We start from the raw sequence: 24,095 nt of genomic DNA on the forward strand, positions 1-24,095 counted from the left end.
CGTCTTCATTTCTTCATGCCTTGGCTGTAGCCCCGGAGGCAGGAACAGTTTGTGGTTCTCTTCGTGTTGGATTTTCCTGCCAGCCCAAATGAGGATTTGCTTCCCTGAGTATCTCAAAGGGGCTCCTGTCGCTGTAGCCTTGGAGATGTCCAGCAAGGCCCTTCACCCAGTTCCTTGAAGCCAGAACATATAGTAGTGGTACAACTCCCATGAGTCCCCTGGAGTTATAACCCTCAAGGCCCCAGGAACTTCTGGAGAATCTTTTAAAATACATCTATTTCTATTTCTTAAATATAAAAATAAAATAAAATCTGCCCCAATAGCTTGTGACCAAACAAATACGGTGTGCCCGAGCCACAGTCATCAGCCTGGACAGTGTAGTTCAATTCCGGGTATCCACATGCAGGAGTCTGAGTGAGAGTGCCATGCTTGTGATGCCAATGGAACTGGTTTCTGCTGAGGATGGTCCAGGCATGGAAAGGCTGGCACTCCCAACAAAATCGTTATCTGTCCCAGGACAGCAATAGTGTCACGTGGGATGCTGGGTATCTGCCCACTCTGGGCTAGTTTCCTAGTCAGGGTTAGAGAAGCAAGAATTCCTGATGTCACTTTCCAGGCCCTTCCCCAGGCTCTGTGCTGGCTTCGCCTCCTCTGTCCATCTATGGACTCCCCATGGGAACATCCACAGAGCCCAAATTCACATCTCCAGAAGACTTCCAGCCTGAGATTCCAAGAAGAGTTGACAGTTCTCCTGGTTTCTGAAGAACTTGGAAGAACAACAACAACAACAACACACACACACACACATACACGCACGCTCAAAGAGGCAGCAGACAGTGGAGGTGGGATTAACGAAGGTGCCTGGTGACCATTAGCCCAGATATTGACATGGCACAGTGCCTTTGGCCAGTCTTCAAAGCAGCTCATGCCGTCAGGTGGAGCTGGTTAGGATTTCCGGAAGCGCACCTCACTCTGAGGAAGAGAGGAGAACAGAAACCCAAAATGAGCCCAGTGGTCACCTGGCACTGCCATCAGAGAAGAGAGGCAGCGGAGGGAAGACAGAAGCATCCTGAGAGCCCCATGCGCTGGTTTCTGGCCGCTCTGAGCTCTCCACTACTCTGCCCTTGCCCCAGAGCCATGGCTAGTCTCCCGGCTACAGACAGGGGGCCTGGGGTTGAGCTGGGTCAGCAGAGTTGGGGGCAGATCCTGCTTCCTGATGCTCAATATCCTGCCATGGAGGGAGTCCTCCTAACCCACTCCAAGGGTCACTTCAGTGGCCTGTGAGAACTCACACTTTGGCCATCCCTGGGAGAGAAGAGGAGTACTGAGGCTGGGACTGAGCCCAGGTGGACCCTTTTACTCCCTCTGGGATCTGTTGAGGGAAGGAAAGGAGGGAAAGAAACCCGGACAGCTGGAGCTGGCCTCCGGGGCCTGACATCTGACTCTGCCTTGAACAAATGCAAAGGGCCGAGGGGACTTCTGTTTACACCTCGGGGAAAAGCCTGGGCCCTCCGCCAGCTCCCACTTTGGGGAGTCCTCAGCCTGCCTCCATAGTATCCCTGGGCAGGGCTCTCACCTCCATCTTGCTGTAAATCCAGGGGAGGACTTCCGTCACTTTCGTGTACACACCCGGTTTGTTTCTCTGGCCACAGCCCGTGCCCCAGCTGGTGACACCTGTCAGATACCAGCGGTTGTTCTGCTCGCAGACAAGAGGCCCCCCGCTGTCTCCCTATAAGGGAGAGTCAGCATGTCAGCCAGGAGGGGGAGGGCCTCCCAAGCAGGAAAGGGTGGGGCCCGATTCCCATGCCAATCCCAACACCCCAGCCTTCCCCCAGCCCAGGGTCCTGGGCCCTGAGCCTCACCTGGCAAGAGTCTCTGCCTCCGCGAAGGTCCCCAGCACACATCATCCGTGGGGTAAGGTAGCTGTCGTACACTGAGTAGTCATTGCATTTCTTAAAGTCAATAAGATTCACTTGCACCTCCCTGAGGAACGGGGATGTCTTCTCTTCAATGAAGTGAGAGTAGAAGGAGAGAAGATGGGAAGCCATTGAGACTAGACGGCTTCATGGCCCTCTAACCACACACCACCGGATGCAGACTCAGTCTCCTGGGAGCAGAGGGTTCCACCCATGCCTGGACCCAGGCCAAGGGAGGCTCTCTGTGGTGGGACACCCAAGACAAATGGGCACACACACCTTCTCACAAAACACAGCTCACTGCATATAGGACAGGGACGTACATATGCACAAACTCACCAGCTGCGTGGCCACCTGACACATTGTAACACGCTGGTGCATGTTTAAAGCACCATCAGCGATGTCACTTCATTTGTTTTCATAAACTATGTGCCCTAAAGAGGGCAGGCCTTACTGACCCACTTACAGGGGGGCAACCTAGGGCTGAAGTCACAGCCACATGGCTGGTCAGTGATGGGGGTAAGATCAAAGGGCTGAGCCCAAACCAAACACTGCTTCATCTCAGGAAAAGTGGCCCTGACTTCATGGAGCTGGCCTGAGTCCAAGAGCCAGGCTGGCTGGACTGTGCTGTCCTCCTGAGAGACATGAACAATTTTATAGAACCGACATCGGGTAAGGCACTCTGTGACTGGGACACAGTAACACAGAACAACAAGACTCCTTCTCTGTCCTGTTTAAGGTCAGGCCAATAAAAGGCCACTGTGTGAACCACACAAACACCCTCTCTCAGCCACATGAGGGACCGCTGCTCCTCCACCACCATAGCTATAGACTCCCTTCCTTTTGGATAAGATTATTAAGTTCCCCAATTATAGAGTTTCCCCTGCTGCCTGACTACATCCAATCTAGGGAAAAGTCCTACTTCTTTGAACACTCCCATGCCACCCACCTGTGCTGAGCCCTTCCCAATGTCCTCTGGTTGAAATGCCCCACAGTTCTCCACCAGGTGAGTTCTCCCTCATTGCCATGAGCACTGAACCCAACTTGTTCAACTGCAGGGCCTTCCCTGGTGGTCTTGCCTGGAGGGCATTGTCACATTGACTGGTTGATACATATGCAGGTGTCTGTACAACACATTCACATGCAAGTTGGGGAATGATCTCCAAACCATCATCTAGATAGACCCTCATCTGTATACCCAGACATGCCCCCCACCACGTGCGCACACACACACATGTCCAAACGCATGTACACACAGCCTGGCATCTCTGCCTCTCACCATCTGTCTCTTTGGTCTTGCCAAAGCCCGTAATCCAGCAGGTCTCGTTGAGGCTGAAGGTCTGTCCATACATGGGGAGGCAGGCAGGGTGGATATGACCTGAAACAAGACCTCGAGGTGTCAGTGAAGGAACAGGCTGGAGGTTTCAATGGGGCCGAGGGCAGGAGTACCAACGTTCTAAGGCCCATCCTTGCTCCCAGAATAGCTCTGAATCCTCCAGGCCTTAGACTGACCAGGCAAAAAATTCAACCACTTTATGGTTTTTGTCTGTTTGTTTTGGTCCTGGGGATTGAACCTAGAGATGCTTTACCACTGAGCCACATCCCCCATCCATTTTTATTTTTGTATTTTGAGTCAGGGTCTTGCTAAGTTGCTTAGGGCCTCACTAAGTTGCTGAAGCTGGTCTTGAACTTGTGATCCTCCTGCCTCAGCCTCCTGAGTGGCTGGGATTACAGGCATGCACCACTGCATCTGGCTCAATCTATCTCAAACCTCCAGTCCTCAGGATTCTGCCAGAGTCTTCAAGGTCATTCTGATGTCAGTAGTTGCCATGTAGGGAGATTCATAGCCTTAGAAACTGCACTGGGCCAAGCTGATACCAACGGAGGGTCTCACCTCTTCCATGCTTTTTACTCATAGCAAGGGACAGCTGCAGGCTAAACTGCAAATGTTAGGGCCATGGCACTTCACGGTGTGTGCAGCCTGATGTGGGAGGACACCTGCTGGTTGGCCAGGGCCCATTGCACTCTATCCAAATTTTTACCAGCATGGGTAAAACAAACAAACAACAACAAAAACAAAAACACCACAAGCAGGAGGAGCACATCCCTAGAGACGCACAACACAGCCACTGCCCCCTTGCTCCCACACAGCAATATTTTGAAGGTGCTGTTGAGTATCACTTCATAAATACCCTCTGCAGACTGTGCCCCTAGGTGGTCTAGAGCATTAGTCACCAAACTCCAACTTGCAGGAGGAAAATATTGCTTGAAAAATAGACTTTTGCAATGCTCTCCAAAGTCTGTTGTGTTCATGGCAGCATCCTGCACTTAGAATAGGGCCTGGCGCATATTAAATGCTCCATGAACGGAGAGGATGAGAGGAAGAAAGGGAAGCTCCTCTCTCATAAATAGGGCTTTGAATATCAGTGTCTCCCACATTTTATATCTGTAAACACACACACACACACACACACACACACACACACACACACGAAGGGAGAGCATCAATCATTAACAAAAAATGATTTCTTTTCTATGTCTGAAGTAGGATAGAGGAAATAGGATTAGGTAGAAAGGAGACCACCAGGGAAGGGAGAAGAAACTAACTTTAAACCTAAGAAGCTCCAAGGACACCCTCACCCTCACTTCCCAGGCTTGTTTTCCTCCAGACCTAAATTCCTGAAAGGCCCAAGAATCTTAGAGTATTGTGAATCTGGTTAATTAATGCCTACATGCGCGTTGCGAGTTTACACAACTTATTTTCTTTAGAGTAAATAAAGCCAAAGGAAACTATAGTTAGAAACCTCTATAATGAGGACATTCCAAACCTAAAGATCCAGAAAAGAACCAGATCACGGGACCTGTGCTCTGTGCTGCCACCGCCCCCCGCCCCCATACCTCTATGTTCGCTATTTACAAAGTTTCCTTTAAAACAAGAACCTGAGACCCCAAAATGCATCTCACTCTCGAGGAACACACATTTTCTGTCCCTTTGAGTGTGTACTCCTTGCATTCCTAAATACATCTCATGCCTCTTTCTGATGCATCCTGATTTTTTTTTTTTTTAAATCCTGGGGATTGAACCCAGGGGTACTTTACCACTGAGCTATATCCCAATCCTTCTTATTTTATTATTTTTTTTTAGAAAGAGAGAGAATTTTTTAATATTTATTTATTTTTTTTAGTTTTCAGTGGGCACAACATCTTTATTTTATTTTTATGTGGTGCTGAGGATCGAACCCAGCGACCCGCGCATGCTAGGTGAGCACGCTACGGCTTGAGCCACATCCCAGCCCCCTTTTTATTTTTTGAGACAGGCTGTCACTAAGTTGCTGAGGCTGGCCTTGCACTTGTAATCCTCCTGCCTCGGCCTTCCAAGTTGCTGGGATTACAGATGTTAGTCACTGTGACTCTGGCTGTATCCTGAAATTCTTTTGGGCAATGTATATCAATAGCCTACAAGGGCCAAGTTGAGGGCCACTTCTCTCTTCTGGGGAATCTCCTCAGACCTCTGTTTGGTGATGGGCCCATTTTTGAGATGCAAACTCTTAAAAACATGTAATACTGTTCTGTGTTCTGTTATTATATATTCTACTTGTTATTATATATTCTGCTTGTTTTAAGGGAGAATTAAATTCATCAGTGAGTTTTCACAATTTTCTCATAAAGTACTGTAACTCAAGGTGGTTGGCCTTCCAAACCAGTTTTTTAAAAAAAATCAGCCCTAATTTATAAACTAAAAGTCAGGGCACATAGTCTGATCACAGGGCTATATAAATCTGAATTGCAATTTTCAAATGAAGGCTCTTCTTCCAGCTCAGGGGCCCATCAAACCCTGGAAAGGGAATGCTACTTTCTGAGAAGGCTGTGCAATATTTCATAGCTTTCATTGGCTTTAGAAACTACTTAATTTGTTTTGGAATTCCTAATAATATCAAGAAGATGGGTAAGAAGTAAGATCTGGATGTTTAGCCAGATGAAGTCCAGGTCTTACAAGATTGAAAAGACCCATTCTGGTCCTGCTTACCGACAGACCCTTGTGTATGTACCCCCACCTCAGCCCCAGTCTCTGCAGGTAGGGCTGGAGGGGGGAGGGTTGAGGGTGTGGCTCTGGTGGGCGTGGCCTGAGTGGGCGTGGTTCCGGTCTGGCCCTGCTGTAGGAGCTGGCCCGAGATCCTCCTCCTCACCCGACTCTGAGGAGCTAAGCAGTCTGACTCATGTCAGCACTGCCTCCGTAATGAATGTGCCAGGAAACACCAGCTCACAGGCTCAGAGCACCAGAATGGCTGGACTAACCAGAATCCTCCAAGGCTTCCAGAAATCCCAGTCCTCCAAAAGAGGCCCTCCAGCTTTTGCCACCAGTGAGGCTTGCTTGTGCTAGAGTATTCTGACCCCATTCTTGAGGCCCCCTTCACCAGGCCTTTGAGAATCTTGGATCTCTCAGCCTTTCAAGATTGATTAGGTGCCCCCATCTGTGTCACCACAGCTTCCCTGGCCCCCAACATCACACTGGTGGCCCCTTCTGGTTGTCTGGGTGTGGGTCACCTGTTTGGTTCTGTTTGCTTTGCAATGGCAGAGCTGGCCTATAGTAGGTGCACAGTGAGTATCTGGTAAGTGAGCCCATGAGTGAATGAGAGATGAAGCCTCATTTGGCATCCCTTATTCGCAGTGACCTGAGAACTTTCACAGCATTTCCGTGGTGCAGCCCCCTCTGGTCCTTAGCTCTGACTTCACGGCAGCTAGCTGTCGAACTTGCACTGGCTCACGCGCTCCGCTGCAGTGTGTACAATCTGCCAGCCCAGAGCCAAGTGGCAGGAGCGTTGCTTGGGTGTCAGATCAACCTGGATCTCACAAGCTGCCACCTATTACTTGTGGCCTTAGGTAATTATCTTTCTCTAGAGCGCCACTTCCTCATGTGTCAGAGGAAGCTAATAATAGGACCTGCTCCAGAGGGTTGTGAGGAGTAAATGCAATAATACATGTCACATGCTTGCCACAGTGGCTGGCCTCTGCTCAGTCACTACCAGTGCAACAATTCAACCTATTTATATTGACTAAGAGCAGTATCGAAGCCTTGGCTCTGGTAGCAATTTGCAATGTGAGATGTGTCATTTGGAACAAACATTTTTAATCCTTGGTCTCAATTTCCCTGATTATAAAATAAAAGTGTTTCATTTGTAAGGGGACAGATAGATGAGGATGGTGGGAACACAAGGTTAAGAGAATAATTCTACAAACTGAGCCCACTGTACTGACTCCCCCCATGCTTTGTTTGCCAAAAAGCAATCGGCCTGCAGCCCCGCCTGGCCTGAGGGGACAGGAAATATCATATTTCTCAACAAACTGAGGCGAGGGACAGGGGATGAAGGCCTAGCAGTCAGCGTAGATAATGAATAATGGGGGTGGAGAGGATGAGGGCTGGTTGCTAACAGCTAACCTCTGGGATCACACTTCCCAGCTCAATAGGTTGCTAACACCTCCAGGATTGCACTGCCCAACACAAGTGATTACCCCCTGTGCTGCTCCTTTCTGCCCTGAGGCATGTACACAGAGAAGAAGGAGTAGGTGGGGGATTCTGGGGGTTTATAAAAGAGTAAGACACCCCCAGTTCTGGGCCTCTTCTCTCAGCAGAAGTCTATCTCTGTCCCTCTCTTAAATAAAACTTCTTTCTACCCTTGCCTCAGTGTTTCTCTGGTGTTTAATCTTCAATACTGGGGCAACAAGGACCTGTCCCTGATCCCCAAGAGCAGTATCCCATCTAATGATGTCTAGGAGTCTTTGACTTTTGCTATGCTGAGGGTCCAGGGCCCCCAGATGAGTCCACAGGCACTGCCAATTCCAAGGGCTGCCAAGGGTGCTGGGGAAGAGAGAAGGGGGCACAGATTCACTCACTGGACAGGGTCAGGGGCTTGGAGAGCCGCACGAGTGCAATGTCATAGTCATCCTGCTCATCCGTGTAGTTGCCATTGATGATGATCTGGGAGATGGAGGCTGCCTCAGGCAGCTGGTGCAGGTTGTGAGTCCCGGCATACACCTTCCAGCCATCCAGGATCTTCTCCCGGGTCCTGCCACAAGAAAGCACTATCCAGTTACCCGCCTGGCAGAGTTCACTGGCAGCCCCTGCTGCACACAGGGAACTGCAGCAGGAGCATCAGCTTGGAGGCAGGAGGATAGATGAATTGACCTCTGGAGGGGACCACTATTGTATGAGATCCAAAGCAATCCCCCACACTCCCATATTCTGAACGAGTCATTCTGCACCTTACAATGTGGAAAACTTGCGTGGCATTTACACTCCACTATCTTATCAGCAGGCCACCAAGGATAACAAGCAGTGGATGGGACAGATCACAGTCATAGTACCCTTAGCAGCCTTGGAGATTTAGATGGGACAGAGTGACCTGCTGAAGACTTACTTATGGGAATCCAGAGCCCCTGAGGTCTGGGCTGTATGGGCCCCTGAGGGGACAAGACTGACCAGACACTATCAGAGCTGACTGCACTGTTCTCTCTTCATCCCCATCCCTCAATTCCTGGGACCGTGTTCCTGACTTTTCAGGCTCCTCTGCAGGAGATGGCATAAGCCCAAAGCCTGTTTTTCCACCCTGCTCTTCAGGGCAAGGGTTCAAAGTCCCTCTTCCTTCCTGCCTCACTTTCCTGGGAGAAATCATAGCATTTTCTCATTCTTAGACCTGCCTCAACACAAGTGCTCCAACTCACACTCCAGGACCAAACAACCACTGCAGATCCTGACCAGCAGCACCAGCCTCTGGCCCAGGGGCACTGGGTCACACCACGCCCTCCTCCACCGAGAGGTCAGTCCACAATCCACCCTTCCTGGTGATCCCCTATCCCTAGCAGCACCGAATCACAGGTTCCTCACGCACTTACACAAAGAAGCAGTGGGCAGCGGTGAGCACCCACTGGGCATCGATGAGCGTGCCGCCGCAGATGTGGGTGATGCCGTAGTGAAGACTGACTTGCCAAGGCCACTTGTTCTCTGAGGTCAGCGTCCCTCCCACGATCCTCCCGGTTATGGCTCTTAGACCGCAGTCTGGGGAAGTGAAGAGACAAACCGTAAACCATAAACCTGCTCCTCTCAAAGCCCCTGCCTCACTCCCTGGGTTCCCTGCAGGCTCAGGCATCCCATCCTGAAGGGTGCCCACCAGCCACCCTCCCACCCACCTGAGATGCCTCTTTGCCTCACCTAGTCTAATGTGGTACAGCTACTTCCTGCCCAAGCAGGAAGACCACATGGTGGGCCAGCATTTTGGATCACCTGGTAGGAAGTTTGATCCGAGACAGCTTCCCCTTTCCTTCTATTCATTCGTTCAATCTTTCATTAATTTGATCAATGCTTACTAAGTGCCCAATGTTTGTCATTGAGCCAGGCATTAGGGTTTCAGGGTACAATGTGGGGCTGCTGCCAGGGGCTCAGAAAAAACAGACAGATTCTAACATGACCCTGAATTGATAAGCACTGTGAAGGGCATCTCTGTCATTCAAAATGATGGAGAAATAAACTTCCTGTGGTACACACGTGGGCTTGTGCCCACACGATGGGTCATTGAGTGCTGTTGGTGGCCCTCCATCTCAGGGAACATCTCCAAGCATGGCTGGAGAGTCACCCTTGCAATCATGGACCAGGAGGCAGCCCCCAGAGTGTGCTTAGACCAGTGTCTTTTCTCCTTGCAGGGGAGAGAGTGAGGCCCTAGGGGGGTGGTCACTCCATCCATAGCCCTGTGTCCTCCCTGCCCCTAGCTGTCACTGAGAACACAGTCATTCTGGGATGGGTCACAGCCTGGGCTCCAGGTCAGACCCAAGGTCAGATCCCAGCTTCTCATCTGCCAGTGGCCTGTCTGACCTCCGGCAATGTAAACATTTCAACCTTACTTAAAAGGTAGGTGGACAGTATTAGCATCTGCCTCGAAGGGAAGCTGTAGGCACTCACTGCAGCCTTGATTGTAAAGCCACCGCGCAGTGCCCTCCATGTGCAATGTGCTCATAGCTGTTGGATCCAGATCCTCATCTCCATCTAGGGCCCTGTCTATGGATACAGAGCCCTTAGCTTCCCACAGGCTGCACTCCTGCCCTGTCCTTGGCCTTGGCCTAGAGTGCAGAAGACTTGTGTGGCTTCCTTGGAAAGAGAGAAGTTGCTGACTGACCCCTATCAGAATTAGGAGAGAGAAAATGTGATTCTAGGATGGCCCTTATGGGATTCTGGTCCCGAAGCAGGACTCCTGGCTGAGACCCTCCTCCTTGCTGAGACCCGGGCCACTCATCACCTCCTGCCCCCTGACTCCCAACCCACACACAGCACAATACAAAAAAAGAGCATCTTACGGGAACACTGGAGAGAGACGTACCGCTGGGAAGGGCATTCAGACCTGCAAGAGGACATACAGAAGGTGAGAAGAGTAGCCACCTCCTCCAGGAAGACTTCCCAATTGACTCCTGCTCAGATCCGATCCCATTTCCAGGAAGCTACCCTTGTCACAAGAAGTGGAGACTGACTTTCTCTTTCCCAGTGGGAAATTCTTCCTTCCGCACTTTCTCCAGGAATAGGGATGGTTCAAAGCAAATTATCTCCATTCTCACCTCCCTCCCAGTTCTTTGAACCCAAGTCTTCACTGTTCTAGCATCTTCCACAACTAAACAGGTAACCAAAGGCTCCTCTGACAGGTCCTCAGGGTAACAAGCAAACCCACCTAACCTAGAGCAGGCATCCAGATGCACCACGCCATCTCTCAGACCCTTGCTTCTTCTCTCCCTTCCACAAAGTAAACAATGCCAGCGGGTGGAACACCTCCCCCCCAGTGGATTATGTTACAATTTGGATATGTGGTATCCCTCAAAAGTTCATATGTGAGACGATATAAGAACATTCCGAGGTGAGATGATTAGATTATGAGAGTGGTAGCAATCGATGGATTAGTCCACTGATAAGGATTCACTGTGTGGTAACTGCAGACAGGTGGGAGTGGTTGGAGGATGTGGGTCACTGGGGCTTTGCCTCACAGGCTGGTATTTTGTCCTTGGTGAACGGTGTTCTCTCTGATTCCTCATTGCCACATCCTGAGCTGCTTTCTTTGCTACACCCTACCACCATGATGTTCTGCCTCACCTGTGGTCCAGAGCAATGGAGTTGGTTGATCATGGACTGAAGCTCTGAAACAATGAGCCAGAATATATTTTCCCTCCACTAACTATTCTTGTCGGGTCTTTTGGTCACAGTGACCAAAAAAAAAAAAAAAAGTGACTAAAACAGACTGGGAGAGGAAGGGCTGCAACACAAGGATGACAGAGAACCAGGAGGTCCCAATGGAGGCTGATGCTTCCTAGATGGGCCTCCTGGTCCCTGGCCACTTGCACCTGCAGTGCCTTTGCTCTTGATCTCCAACCCAATCCCAGCTATGCTTTTTACTGCTGCCCCTATTCCAGTCTCTGCAGAAGCTTTCAGTTCAAACACCTGGCCGATGGGTGGCCCCAAGATTTATTTGTCAGGCAGCAACTGAATTATGGCTCTCAAACTGTCCTGTGACAGAGGGGACGCCTCTCTTGGGAACCCTGTTCAAAGGCCTCGATTTGAGACTGCCCTGTTGCTATGGTGAAGCCCTATTCAATAGGAGGTTCTGAGCCAGCCACAGAACTATTCAGTTCTTGGCCTTGAGATTCAGACACCAGGTGCTCGGGGGTGGAAAGTTATGGGCACAAGTTGACAATCATAATCAGGCTGCTCATACTCATGACCTTGGCTCTGCTTACTTGGAAGAAACTTTCTCACAATAAATCCTTTTGATGTTTGTACCTACGTAATAAACGTGCTGAGCTTGTGGCGTGTCACCACCTCCTAACAGGGTTGTAGTCAACCACCGAGACCCAGTTTTTTCCTCTATTTGTGTATCTGTCTTTTCTCCATCTCCTCACTTCCTGGCTCAGAAAACTGAATTAAGAGCCGTGCAGGGGACGTGGCATTTACTAATTGTCACTGACAACCAGGCAAACTCTCAGCCCGAAGGCTCAAATAAGAACTTTTAAGCCAGTAGGCGGGGTGGTGAAAATGGAACGTAACTGAGATACCCTTGAACGTTCATGATGGATTCCTGGGGCCTGGGTCCATGGAAGGCAAGGGAGAGGGGCTCCCTGACTCAAAGACCCTCCCAGCCCCTCATTCCACTGCTCACAGGCAGGCAGCCTGGTTCACCCCACCACACCTGCGGAGGCTCTCCTGGATGGTGGAGTTGTACTCAGAGATTGAGAAACTGCTGGCAAAATCCCTGTGGGCCACCTCGGTTGTCCGGTAAGCACTGTGAGGAAGGAAGGAGAAGAATGAGCCCACTGGAGATAGAGTGCCCCAAGTTCTCCAGTTGGCTTGAGAGCCCTCACCTCAACAGCCCTGCAGACAGAGGCTGGACCGCAGTGGTCTGAATGGTGGCCACTCTTCCATGCAGCAGTCAAGGCCCCATATAGTTGGACCCCACCTGCATATTCTGCCCCAACCCACTAGCCCCGTGTACCAGCCCAGCACTTCTCAAAGCGTGGTTCCAGACAGGGAGTTCTTTAGAAACACACATTCCCAGGTTCTACCCCAGACCTATTGAATTGGAAGCTCTGGGGATGCTCCCAGCAATCTTTATTTTACAGGTCCTCGAGGCAGTTCTGTTGCAAGTTTGAGAAGCACCAATCTCACCCTTTTCTGTCTAAACTGTGGTCCATGACCAGCGGCATCAGCATCATCCCAGACCTGCCGAGTCTGAATCTGCATTGCAAAGATCCCCAGGTTGCTGATTTGCATTTTTTAAGTTTGAGGACCCTAGACAAGTACACTGGTGACTTTCAGGGCATAGCATGCCAGGAATCCCCTTGGGTATGTGCTAAGCAGGTTCTAAATCCTAATCACAGAGATGTGGGTTCTGGGGCATATCTTCACAAGCACCTCAGGTGATTCTGGTGTGTTCCACTCTCTGTGTGGAAATTGTATACATTTCTAGAATGTGGTGTGTCCTTGCCCAAAGCTCACACATGCTCTTCCTCTACCCAGAGGGAGGGCCCATCCTTCCATCCTCTGCTCTTTCTTCCAAATGCAGCTAGGCACCTTCGCTGTCCTGGGCCCACAGAGCCCCCACGCATGTCCTTAAGTGGGATTGTTGGTGTAAGCCTCTCTTACTAGAGCATCTTCAAGGGCAGGATCACCTCTTGCTCCATTGTGTCCAGGTGCCACATAGTCACTAGCATCTCATGAAAGCTCAGTGAATGCTCTTTGAATAAACGATATTTAAAGAACTGAATCTCCCCGGGGGTTCAGGCTTGAATGTGGTCACACAATTCATGAATAACAAATGTCATTGGTTTATATTGGATTACTCAGCATCTCCCTGCCCTCCACCAGGACTCTGAGGCTGAGGAGAGGGACGAGAACTAGTTTTAAGTCCTAGCCCCCAACCATGGTTTTCCAGGTGATTCTTTTACAGAGAACCCACAGGGAGATCCTAAACCTTTTCCCCACAACCTCACACACAAAACCACTCAGCTTAATGACTCAGGCCAAGAGGGAGGTTGCCAACTGGAGGCTCCTTCCGTAGGAAGGTCACGATCCACCCTGCTCCCTGTTCCACCCATCATCATTGGCTCCTTGATTTAAAATCTTTAGAGTTAAAGCTTCTTATGACTTGACCTGGCCACACCTGCCCCACCTGATTTCCCATTTCATGAGTTCTAGTCCAAACAAAAACTAGTACTGCTCAGAGTCCACCAAAGGGCTTTGCATAGCCTGAGTTTCTGGCTCCCAGTTGTCAGAAGATGAGACCTGACCAAACATCCAGCCTCCTCTTGCAGCTTGAAACCATTCAGTGTGGCAACGACACAAGGTGCTTTGCTGCAGAGCTGTAGAGGGGACTGATTACAGCAAATAATTATGGGGCCTCAGGGAAACCGCTTGCCCCACACTCATAGGATCCCAGGGCCACTGCCTTTTTGAAAGACATACCCTGAGCTACTAGGATCAGCCCTGGTGGCCTATGACCCTTTAACAAGGGGTTCCTATGATGCGCCTGCGACACCCCTGCAAAGAGCCTGCTGCACCCCTGGGGCCCTCGGGAGGTTTACCTTTCAAACCCCAGCTGCCGGCAGATCTTCTCTGAGTCGGAGTCGTTCCAGCTGCTGCTGCAGACGGGAAGCCACTCATGAGAGGACCCAGAGTAGACTTTCAGCAGAGACTTCTCCCAGTCAAACCTCACTGCAGGGCAGAAAAGGGCAGAGCAGATTCTCAGCACCCAGGAGGCTTCGCTCTTGGGGAGGTGTGCAGGGAATCTCCAAGAGGCTCCTGTCCTGGGGCCGTTCCCTCAGGCCTCGGACATTCGGGAGGTTGGCTCCAGCAGCAGTGGCAGGCCAGTCCTCGGAAACCCAAGATGCTGGGCAAGGGCAGAGCCCTGGCCAGGGAAGGGGCAGGGCGAGATCTCTCCACCAAGGACCCAGAGCCACTGGGAGAAGGGGTGCACATTGCCAGGAACCATCACCCCGAGAGGACAGTGGCATGCCCAAAGGAGAAGGTAACAAGAGAAATAAGGTCTGTGATCTGACACGACAGACTGTCACAGATGATTGTAGTTGTGGACAAGTGGACATGTCTATGCACAGGTGAAATGGACGGGCCACCTGTACATACAGGCACCCTCACATACACACCTCAGCAGGGCTGAGTGCAGACCTCACACACTCACGAGCCACACGCTCACGAACCACAACAAGAGCACAAACAGATCTCTCTCTAGAACTTCAAGAAACCACAGGAGTGGCAAAGTGGAGGTCACCCACTGGACAGAGAGGAGGGACACAGGCATGGTGCTCTGGACCCCTTAGTCATCTCTAGTCAGAGCTGCTCCGCTTAGATCAGTCTGATATTTGAGAGTTGTCAGATTTTATTGGAGACTCACTAATCTTGTCCAATTCATTCACTTTACAAATTAAGAAACTGCAGCCCTGAGAAGGTAAGTGGCTTATGCAGGTCACACAGCACTGAAGTCAAGCTTTAAACCCAAGTCTACTGTAACTAGGACCCAGATTTTCTGATTCTCTGTCCATTTCCTCCTGTTTGATCTCTTACAGTTTGCACCACAGTTAGAAGTCACCAGAGCGTGCATGCACACACACACACACACATGTGCGCACATGCACGAACACACACACACACTCCCATGTCCAGCCTCCTTACCACAGCCCAGCTCGTCACTCTTCAGCTTGCAGTCCACCACCCCATCACAGCGAACTGCGTGCTTGGGGCAGCTCTCCACGGGCTCCTTGTACTTGATCCCCGTGTGGCCCCGCCAGAAGTAGACTGGAAAAACAGAAGCAAAAGCTGGGTCACAGCCGACCCCACAGAGGCGAGACACTGAGAAGCCCAAGGCCCTGGGGGTTCTGAGACACCGACCTGCAATCCCTCTCGGACTCTGGGGCTCTCGTCCCCCATCTGTATGGAGAGAAAGGCTGCTCAGGAATGCTCCGGAATGCCCCAGAAAGCTCCTGCAAGCAGGGCAGCCCCAGGCAGACTCGAGCAGCCAGCCACCCAGAGAGAGGAGGGGGAGAGAGAGAGAGATGGGGTGCTGAGGTGGGCAGTTCTTGGGGGTCCCCCTGCCCTGCGCGCTGGCTGAGACAGGGGCTGGAGAAACCACCCCCTCCAGTGTCCCAAGGCCCCTCAGGACCCTCTGGCATCCCCTCTTCTCTGTGCTCCACAGGGTCAGAGCAGACATTTTTATCCCTACAATCACACACATGCAGCCACCATGGTCTTGTCCTCTCAAGAGTGACTGTCCTTCCAGCCTAGGGAGTTCCTGGGTGGGCTTCTTTCTCCCTTTCCCCTAAGTGAGGGTGTCTCCTGTGCTATCCTTGCCTCACTACTTGCCTTTATGCCTTCAAATGTCTTCTCACTCAACTCTTCTCACTCAAGTGTATGAGAAAACCTCTTCAAGAACCTTATACAATCAGCTTCTTGACCTCCTGTTTCTAACAGCAATCCCTTTCCAAGCCAGGAACTGTTGCCCTACTGCCTGGAGACACTACCCACCCCCGCCCTCAAGATGCCCCAGACAGAGTCCTCATTCCTCACCCGGCCTCCTGGCCTAGCTGACTCCTCAGCCCCAACCCCACATTCTCCCACTGGCCCCCACGACTTGCTCTTGGTCACCAAGGTAAAGGCCACTTGTTGTGACTGCTCCTTCCAGTGCAGACACAAATCCCTCCTCTCCATGTCATGGTCCTCCTGTCCTCCTAATCCCTAACCTCTGGGAAACACGGGGCAGTTCAGCTCTCAGAATGTTTGTGAAGTGGCCACCTCAATGTGGATGGGAGCTGGGAGGCTGGGCTCCAGTCCTGACCCCACCACGTAGCTGCACAGTGACCTTCACAAGTCACACCACCTCCCTGGCCCTGATTTCCAGACCTCCCTGAAGGAGCCACTGGGGACTTCAGGAAATGCTCCAAAACCAGGCCAGGAGCTTAACTCTATTCAGGGAGCCCAACTTTGGGTGCCATATGCTCCCTCTGTGGGTCATTTTCCACTCTCATGGGGCAGGATGCAGGAGAGGAGCAGGGTGGGAGCACCCATAGGAGGTGCCACGTGGCCCCGCAAGGCCTTTACACACATCATGACAGACTCCACTACATGGTCATCAGGTGGGGAAACTGAGGCTCAGAATGGTAACAACTTGTTGAAGCCATGCAGTTGGTAGGAAGCAGGAGCAGGGTGTGAGGGCAGGGAGTTCCTGGGTGGGCACGTGGCCCCCTCTCACACAGCCCTCTTCCTCAGCCACCCCGCCCTTTGCCCCACCGTCTCTGCAATAGTATCCTTATGCCTCTCTGTGTGGCCTGGCCTTACTGAGCCAAACAGATGACCCCAGGCCCCCAAGTGTGTACTCTCCCCTGTGGCTAGGCAGGTCCCCTCCCTCTCCTCATTCCGGCCTTGACCACCAGGCCCCCACACTTCCAGATGCTGCTTATCTGCTCTCAGACCCAGTCCAGGTCAGAACTGCTCTTCCATCTTCCACGTCTCCATCTGGCCCCTGCACCCTGGCCCATATAGGTGTCACCTCTTTCTCACAGTCATGCTCAGACACATTTGGCCTGAGTGATTTCCAACCTCTGCCAATCCCAGGAGTCAGAGTGTGATGCATGCCCACTTTTGTTCCCTACTGAGTTCCCCCCTGTGCTGGGCTCTCCCAGTCAACTGCTGAGCAGAGACCCTGGGGCGCACCCTGGGTATCTTTTCCAAAGAGGGAGAAATTGAAGGGTCCTGAAACCCTGAACTTAGAACTGGCCAGATATCCATTTTTCTCATCAATGTTTTCATGCTTTTTTTTTTCTTTTATCTTTTTAGTAACTAGCATTAGGAGAGTGAGGATTTGTGCCAGGAATTATGCCATCATCTCATTTGGTCCTCATACCCGATGAAGTTGGAATGAGAGCTGATGGGCACATGGAAATGGGTTCTGTCCCAATTGAAGATGCAGAGACTGAGCTCAGCGTGGTTAGCTCACTTGCCCGGGTAAGTTGCACAGGAAGTAGCCCAGAGGGACCCAAGCCCAGGCTCCTCTGCATCCCACACTCTTAACCCAGCTGCCTCAAAGGCTGTTCTATGGTCCAAGGCCATTTGCAGGAGTGTCTCTGCATGAATGTGGTAGCAGAGTGAGCATGGGGTGCCCTGTCCCAGATGTGTGCCCGCATCCCAGGGCCCTGTGCCACCTGGCAACCACCAGAACCCACCCCTGCTCCCTCCATTCAACTCACAGAGAAGGATGAGCGCGACCACGAGGGCGATGAGGAGGAGGACACACCCGATGAGCGGCAGCTGCTTCTGGCTCTCCTGCCAGGAGAACTTGGGCAAGCCGAGACCTAGGAGCAGGGCAGCAAGGGAGGTAAGGCTGCTGGGGAGGAGTCTGGCAGGTGGAGGAGAAGGAAGCAAGGCTGGCCCGGGAGGGCCCATTAGGACCTCTGCACCCAGAGTATGCCTCCACCCTCCTGATGCCAACCCTTTTATGCACTCCTCTGGGCCAGCCAGGCACTTTGCATATGTTCTCTGACTTCTTTCTCACAGTATCCTTGTAAGCTGAGTCCCATTTTATAGATAGGGAAACTGAGGCTCATGGAAATGAAATAACTTGCCCAAGGTTGCTTGGCTAGGGAGTGACAGGGCAGAGGATCACATGCAGTGTGTCTGATTCCAAAGCCCACCAAAGTGCCTCACCCACTCTGAGAAGCAAGACTGGGATGGTCCCCAAACCTCTTTGGCTAGGAGGAACCCAGCACAGGGGGGAACCTCAGTAGGGTGCAAAATGAGCACATATCACAGAGCCCTGTCCTCAGGGAGCTTAGATTCCTAGGGGCAGGGGCTGAAAATACTTCAGGCCAAATGTGTCTGAGTGGAACTGTGAGGAAGAGGTGTGGAGACCATGGTGGCCGGTCACAGTCAGATATCAACCAGGCCTGCCTGCCTTGGGTTTTCAAGTGACACTTCCTCTCTGCCTTTGCCTCCCCAGGTCCCTCACAGCCCACCCTGGCCATGCCCAACGTCATTATCCCAGAGGCCTGAGGAGCAGAGAGCGCCAGCTGAGATCTCCTGACACCCACAGACTGCTTCCCTGTTCCTCCTGCCCTCCCTGCCATGTCCCCCTTACCTGGGCTCTCCCCGCTGGCCCTGGTGGCTGGCGCTGACCTGGCAGGAGATGCCCGGACTGGGACAGCCCCCACTGGTGTCGCTCTAACAAGACACACTCTTGTTGGAGAGGACGTCGTGGAGGCTGACCTGGCCGATGATGACCCTCCCGATGAGGACCTGGATGGGGAGGCCCGAGCCGGAGACGTCCTTGCTGGAGAAGCCCGGGCTGGGGGCGTCCTTGCCGGGGAAGCATTCTATAACAGAACAGAGGGCGTCCCTCAGGCGGGGCCAGGGGATAAATGGAAAAGGGCTGGGGTGGACAAGGAAGCACCTGAGAAGACATGTGTGAGCAAGGGGAGAGAGAGTGCTGGCCCTGGCTCCCCGACGGGGACCCGCAGACGTGGGCAGAGGGCAGGGGGCCATGTGCTGTGAGCTGGGGCACCTCCTCAGGCTGTGTGTGTAGAGGGAGGGTCAAAGAAGGGGCTGCCGGGAGGCACACTCTCTCTGCGATGTGGGATGGAGGAATCCCGTCCCCTATGGGGAAAGTCACCACCCCCTCACTTCCTCCTACACCCCCATCCTTTTCTTTCATGTATGTGTTAAATTATAAAATACTGTCTCACTACTATAAGCTTTTGTGAAAAAGTAAAACACCCTGCTTAAGAAAAGCCCTCAGCTGCCCTGACAAGCCCCTATTCTCTGCAATAGTATCCTTATGCCTCTGCTGTGTGGCCTGGCCTTACTGAGCCAAACAGTATCCTTTTTTAATATTTATTTTTTTTAATATTTATTTTTCAATTTTCAGTGGACACAATATCTTTATTTATTTATTATTTTTTTTAAAGAGAGAGAGAGAGAATTTTTTAATGTTTATTTTTTAGTTTTCGGCAGACACAACATCTTTGTTTGTATGTGGTGCTGAGGGTCGAAACTGGGCTGCATGCATGCCAGGCGAGCGCGCTACCACTTGAGCCACATCCCCAGCCCAGTCCCACTGGATCTTGCATGCATATGCACATGCGCACGAATCCGCCAGGAGCCTCAAGAGGCGAGAGGCAAGGGAAGAAGGCACAGGCTGGGGTGCGGCTCTCCCATGCTTGGACAAGGACCTTAGTTGGAGTGGTTTTTAATTTATATTTACTGTGTTAATTTATATGTACAGAGGACTTAATGTGCTCTAAGCCCTTTATATATATTTCCTCATTTAATCCTCTTAACAATCCTATGAGGCAGGAACCATTATTATTCCCATTTTGCACAGGGAGGAACAGAGGTGGAGAGATGAAGCAACTTGATCAAGTTCTCAGAGCTAGAAAGTAGCAGAGTCAGGACTTGAACCCAGAAAGTTGGAGTCCAGGGCTCCTGGCGGACGGCTATACCAAGGAAGGCAGCAGCTGGAACTTCAAGGGCAGTCAAAGAACAGCCAGTGCTGCTCCTTTCTGGAAAGCCAAAGCTTGGAGTGATCTAAATCCGGGAGAGGGAGCTGGTGGGCAGAAGTCCCCCTGACCTCCCTCCTGCACCTCTGCCTCTTCAGTCCCCTTCTGAGCCCCCAGAGCAGGAGCTGACCTGGCTCCCGGGCTACATCTGACCATCATTGTAACATCTGCTGAGAACTGGTTGGCTGCTCAGGAGGGCAGCTGTCCTGGCGACAGTGGAACAGTGGAGGAACCCCACCTAGGCTTGGGGACCCAGGGCTGGGGAGGGCACTGGCTCTCTTAGGCCTCCATTTCCATCCCTCGCCAACCACACGTTGAACATCCTTCCTAAGCAGACCAGACCCCAGTCTTCCTCATGGGCACATCCAGCCGGAGTGCACCCCTCATCCCTGCCACAAACGCCTATTTGGTTTTACTTTTTACATATCTTTGAAAAACTTTTTAAAAATTTGTTTTAATTAGTTATACATGACAGGAGAATGCATTTCAATTCATTGCACACAAATGGAGCGCAACTTTTCATTTCTCTGGTTATACACGATGTAGAGTTGCATCGTATGTGCAGTCATATATGTACTTACGGTAATGATGTCCATCTCATTCCACCTTCTTTCCTGACCCCATGTCCTTTCCCCTCTTCTCCCATTTCCTTTGCCCAATCAAAATTTGTCCATTCTTCCCACTCCCCCCACCATTATGGATCAGCATCCACTTATCAGAGAGAACATTTGGCCTTCATTTTTTGTTGATCGCTTACTTCACTTAGCATATATTCTCCAACTCCATCCATTTACCTGAAAATGCCATAATTTTATTCTCTTTTAAGGCTGAATAATATTCCACTGTGTATATATACCACAATTTCTTTATCCATTCATCTGTTGAAGGTCATCTAGATTGTTTCCATAGTTTAACTATTGTGAATGGAGCTGCTATAAAATGTTTATTGATGTGGCTGCATCACTATAGTAGGCTGATTTTAAGTCCTTTGGGTATAGACCAAGGAGTGGGATAGCTTGGTCAAATGGTGATTCCATTCCAAGTTTCCTAAGGAATCTCCATATTGCTTTCCAGAGTGTTGCATCAATCTGCAGTCCCACCAGCAGTGTATGAATGTACCTTTTCTCCCACATCCTCGCCAACACTTATTATTGCTTATATTCTTTTGATAATTGCCATTCTGACTGGAGTGAAATGAAATCTTAGAGTAGTTTTGATTTGCATTTCTCTAATTACTAGAGAAGTTGAACATTTTTTCATATATTTGTTGATCAATTGTATATCTTCTTCTGAGAAGTGCCTGTTCAGTTCCTTGGCCCATTTATCTTGGAAATTAGTGTTCTATCTGACGTTCGTGTAGTAAAGTTGTTCTCCCACTCTGTGGGTGCTGAAAACATACATTGGTGAAAAGATAGCCTTGTCAACAAATGGTGCTGGGAAAACTGGAAATCCATATGCAGCAAAATGAAATTAAATCACTACCTCTCACCATGCACAAAACTCAAAGTCAAGTGGACCAGGGATTAGGAATTAGACCAGAGACCCTGCATCTAGTAGAGGAAAAAGTAGGCCCAAATCTCTATCACGTTGGATAAGTCCTGCCTTCCTTAACCAGACTCCTAAAGCTCAAGAAATAAAATCAAAAATTAATAAGTAGGATGGATTCAAACTAAAAAGCTTCTTCTCAGCAAGGGAAACCATCAATAATGTGAAGAGAGAGCCCACAGAGTGGTTTTACTTTATAATTTCCCTCTTCTGTGAGTCAGAAGTAATCGGTTTGGGGTATATCCTCATTTTTGGGGGGGATGAGGAATGAATGCAAGGAAGAATCCCTGGTTCCTGACCACAAGTGACTTGCCAGAGACACTGAGCGCTGCTGCCTGGCAGGCCGGCCTGGGCCAGCAGGGGCGGGCTCGGGTGCATCTGGGGACCTGAAGGCAGCTGAGCCAGGGCTGAGGTCGCCCTCTCATTGCCATTGTCTAGAGCCAGATTTCCATGAAACAAAGGTTAGACTCTGGCCACTCTAAGCAGAACAGGACTGGGGTCGGGACGAAGGTGGAAATGGGGACAGTTGATGGCACTGGTGTGGGTCAGGCAGACCTGGGTCCCAACCCTGGGTCTATTACTCAGTAGCAATGTGACTTTGGGCCAGTACTTTAATTCTCTAAGCCTTTTTTTCTTCATCTATAAAATACCCCTTAGGAGCATCCTTGCTGGCATCTGGCGCACAGAAAGTACTAGAAAATGGCTGTTCCCCTCCCCCTTGCCCTGAAGCACACAGCATGCTCAACCATGCCTAGATCATCAGCCAGGGACATGATGAGTGGCAGATATGGGCTGAGTGGTGGGTGAGCTCATCTTAGGGAGGAAAAGCAGGGTGATGGGCAAAGCCAGGGTCAAGTCCCACCCATGTAAGACCCTGAGCTTCCCACCTGCTAGGGACCCTCTCTCCTAAGTTCACACTCTACATTTTCCCAACTTCAAGGGTATTTCCCATCTTTCAGATAATAAAATACTAATCACTCATAAGTAGATGGCACTTTAGAGTTTACAATTGACATTCATGTTTGTGGCCTCACAAGGTCCTCATCTCATCCTGAAAAGCTGATCATTCTGGGAGCCCATTTTGCAGATAAGTAAGTCAAGGCTCAGAGCTAGATTACCAGAATCACCCAGGACTCCCCTCTGGCTTACTTGCATGAGTTCCTGCCCCTCTTGAATCAGGAGAGCCTTCTGGAGCAGTCTGCTTACGCTTAAGGTGCTCATTTCGCATTTGGCACACAGCCAAAGAACTAGGACCACCAAAGAACTGGGACGTGGGGCCTGGTAGGGCCAGCTGCTCCATTGGGAACCCAGAGGTTCCCACAGGGAAGTCAGTCTAGTGGAACCTTCTGGCATGAACCATGGTTGGGCCCTGTGACCTGCCAGGACTGGGCAGAACGTAGTGACCTAGGGCAGTGCCGTCACAGTTAGTGACTGTGCTGGAATCTAGCTGTGTGACATTGGACAAGTGACTTCGCTTGTCACAACTCAGCTTCCTTATCTGTGGGATCCAGTTCACCCTGCTCCGTAGCATGGTCGTCATAGGTGATATACACAAAGCACTTGCTGAAAAGTAAGGGCTTGGGTGACATTGGCTGTGCTGGGGTTGCTTGCTGTGGTTTGGGAGTGCTGGCCTTGAAACAGGTCTGCCTGAAAATGCCTGGGTCGTTTCTAACTGGGTTTCCTTGGGCAAGTAACATGGAGCCCATCAGAGCCTGGCTCCATATCTGTAAAGTGGGCTTAATCTCACCCCCTTCCCAGGTAAATGGGGGAATGTACAGGAAAGATCCTGGTCTATAAATGTGTGTTCAACTGTAATAAAGTTAACAGCCCACTAGGGACTTTGCTGCATCCTATTTCAACCCTCTGACAGCTCTTTGTGGTTGGTATCATGAGCCCCATTTTACAGATATCAAAACCAAGGTCCAGGGAGGTTAGGGATACACCAGATTCACCTACCAGGGAAGTGACACAGCTTGGATTCTAACCAGGTCTGCCAGGAGCAAGTAGAGTCTTGACCAACAGTATCACAGGTACCCAGGGGAATTTCCTTCCTCTCTTCAGGTTAGTATTTGTGAAGCTTCACCTCCACTGTTTCCTTTGATTCTCACAAGGCTCCTAGTGAGCAAGCTGGGCAGTATGATTGTCCCCAGTTTCTACAAGAGGAACTGGGGCTCAGGGGGACTGAGGAGTAGGCCTACCCCACCCCCAACCTCTAACGTAATCTTTGCATTCCCAGGGAAGAGCCCAGGCTGTCTCCACCTGAATGTGACTATGACTCTGGGACCCTGGGACCCTGGGACCTCATCATGAGGGGTACAACAAAGGGCTGGGCTGGAGAAGAAGGGGTTGAGAGGGTCTCAGGGGGCGAGACACTGAGGAAGATAGCGGGAGGATGGGGGTGCATTCATGATGCTGGAGCAGCCCGGGGTTAGACGGGGGCGGGGGTGGGGGGGGGTGTCGGCAGGCATGCTGGGAAGCCGGGAGCAGCCAGCATGAGCAACATCAGCAAAAGTGCAGCTGCCCTGAGTCGGGATGTTCAGCCCTGGTTTTGGC

At 51.0% G+C, this 24,095-nt stretch overlaps 1 protein-coding gene across 1 annotated transcript; it reads right to left on the reverse strand.

Annotated features, from left to right (window-relative positions):
- Positions 1-945: 945 nt before the first annotated feature.
- Positions 946-20,593, reverse strand: Tmprss13 (transmembrane serine protease 13). The gene is made up of 13 exons (XM_071616993.1): positions 20,579-20,593; positions 18,581-18,815; positions 17,694-17,798; positions 15,127-15,249; positions 14,022-14,151; positions 12,131-12,223; positions 10,260-10,303; positions 8,808-8,970; positions 7,809-7,981; positions 3,196-3,294; positions 1,863-2,005; positions 1,577-1,729; positions 946-972 (listed from the first exon to the last, which is right to left on the reverse strand). Exons 1-13 carry the CDS (start codon positions 20,591-20,593, stop codon positions 946-948), a joined length of 1,503 nt encoding a protein of 500 aa, XP_071473094.1.
- Positions 20,594-24,095: the final 3,502 nt, after the last annotated feature.

The sequence above is a fragment of the Marmota flaviventris genome, chromosome 9 (assembly GCF_047511675.1).
Source record: "Marmota flaviventris isolate mMarFla1 chromosome 9, mMarFla1.hap1, whole genome shotgun sequence".
In the NCBI taxonomy this organism is placed as follows: domain Eukaryota; kingdom Metazoa; phylum Chordata; class Mammalia; order Rodentia; family Sciuridae; genus Marmota; species Marmota flaviventris.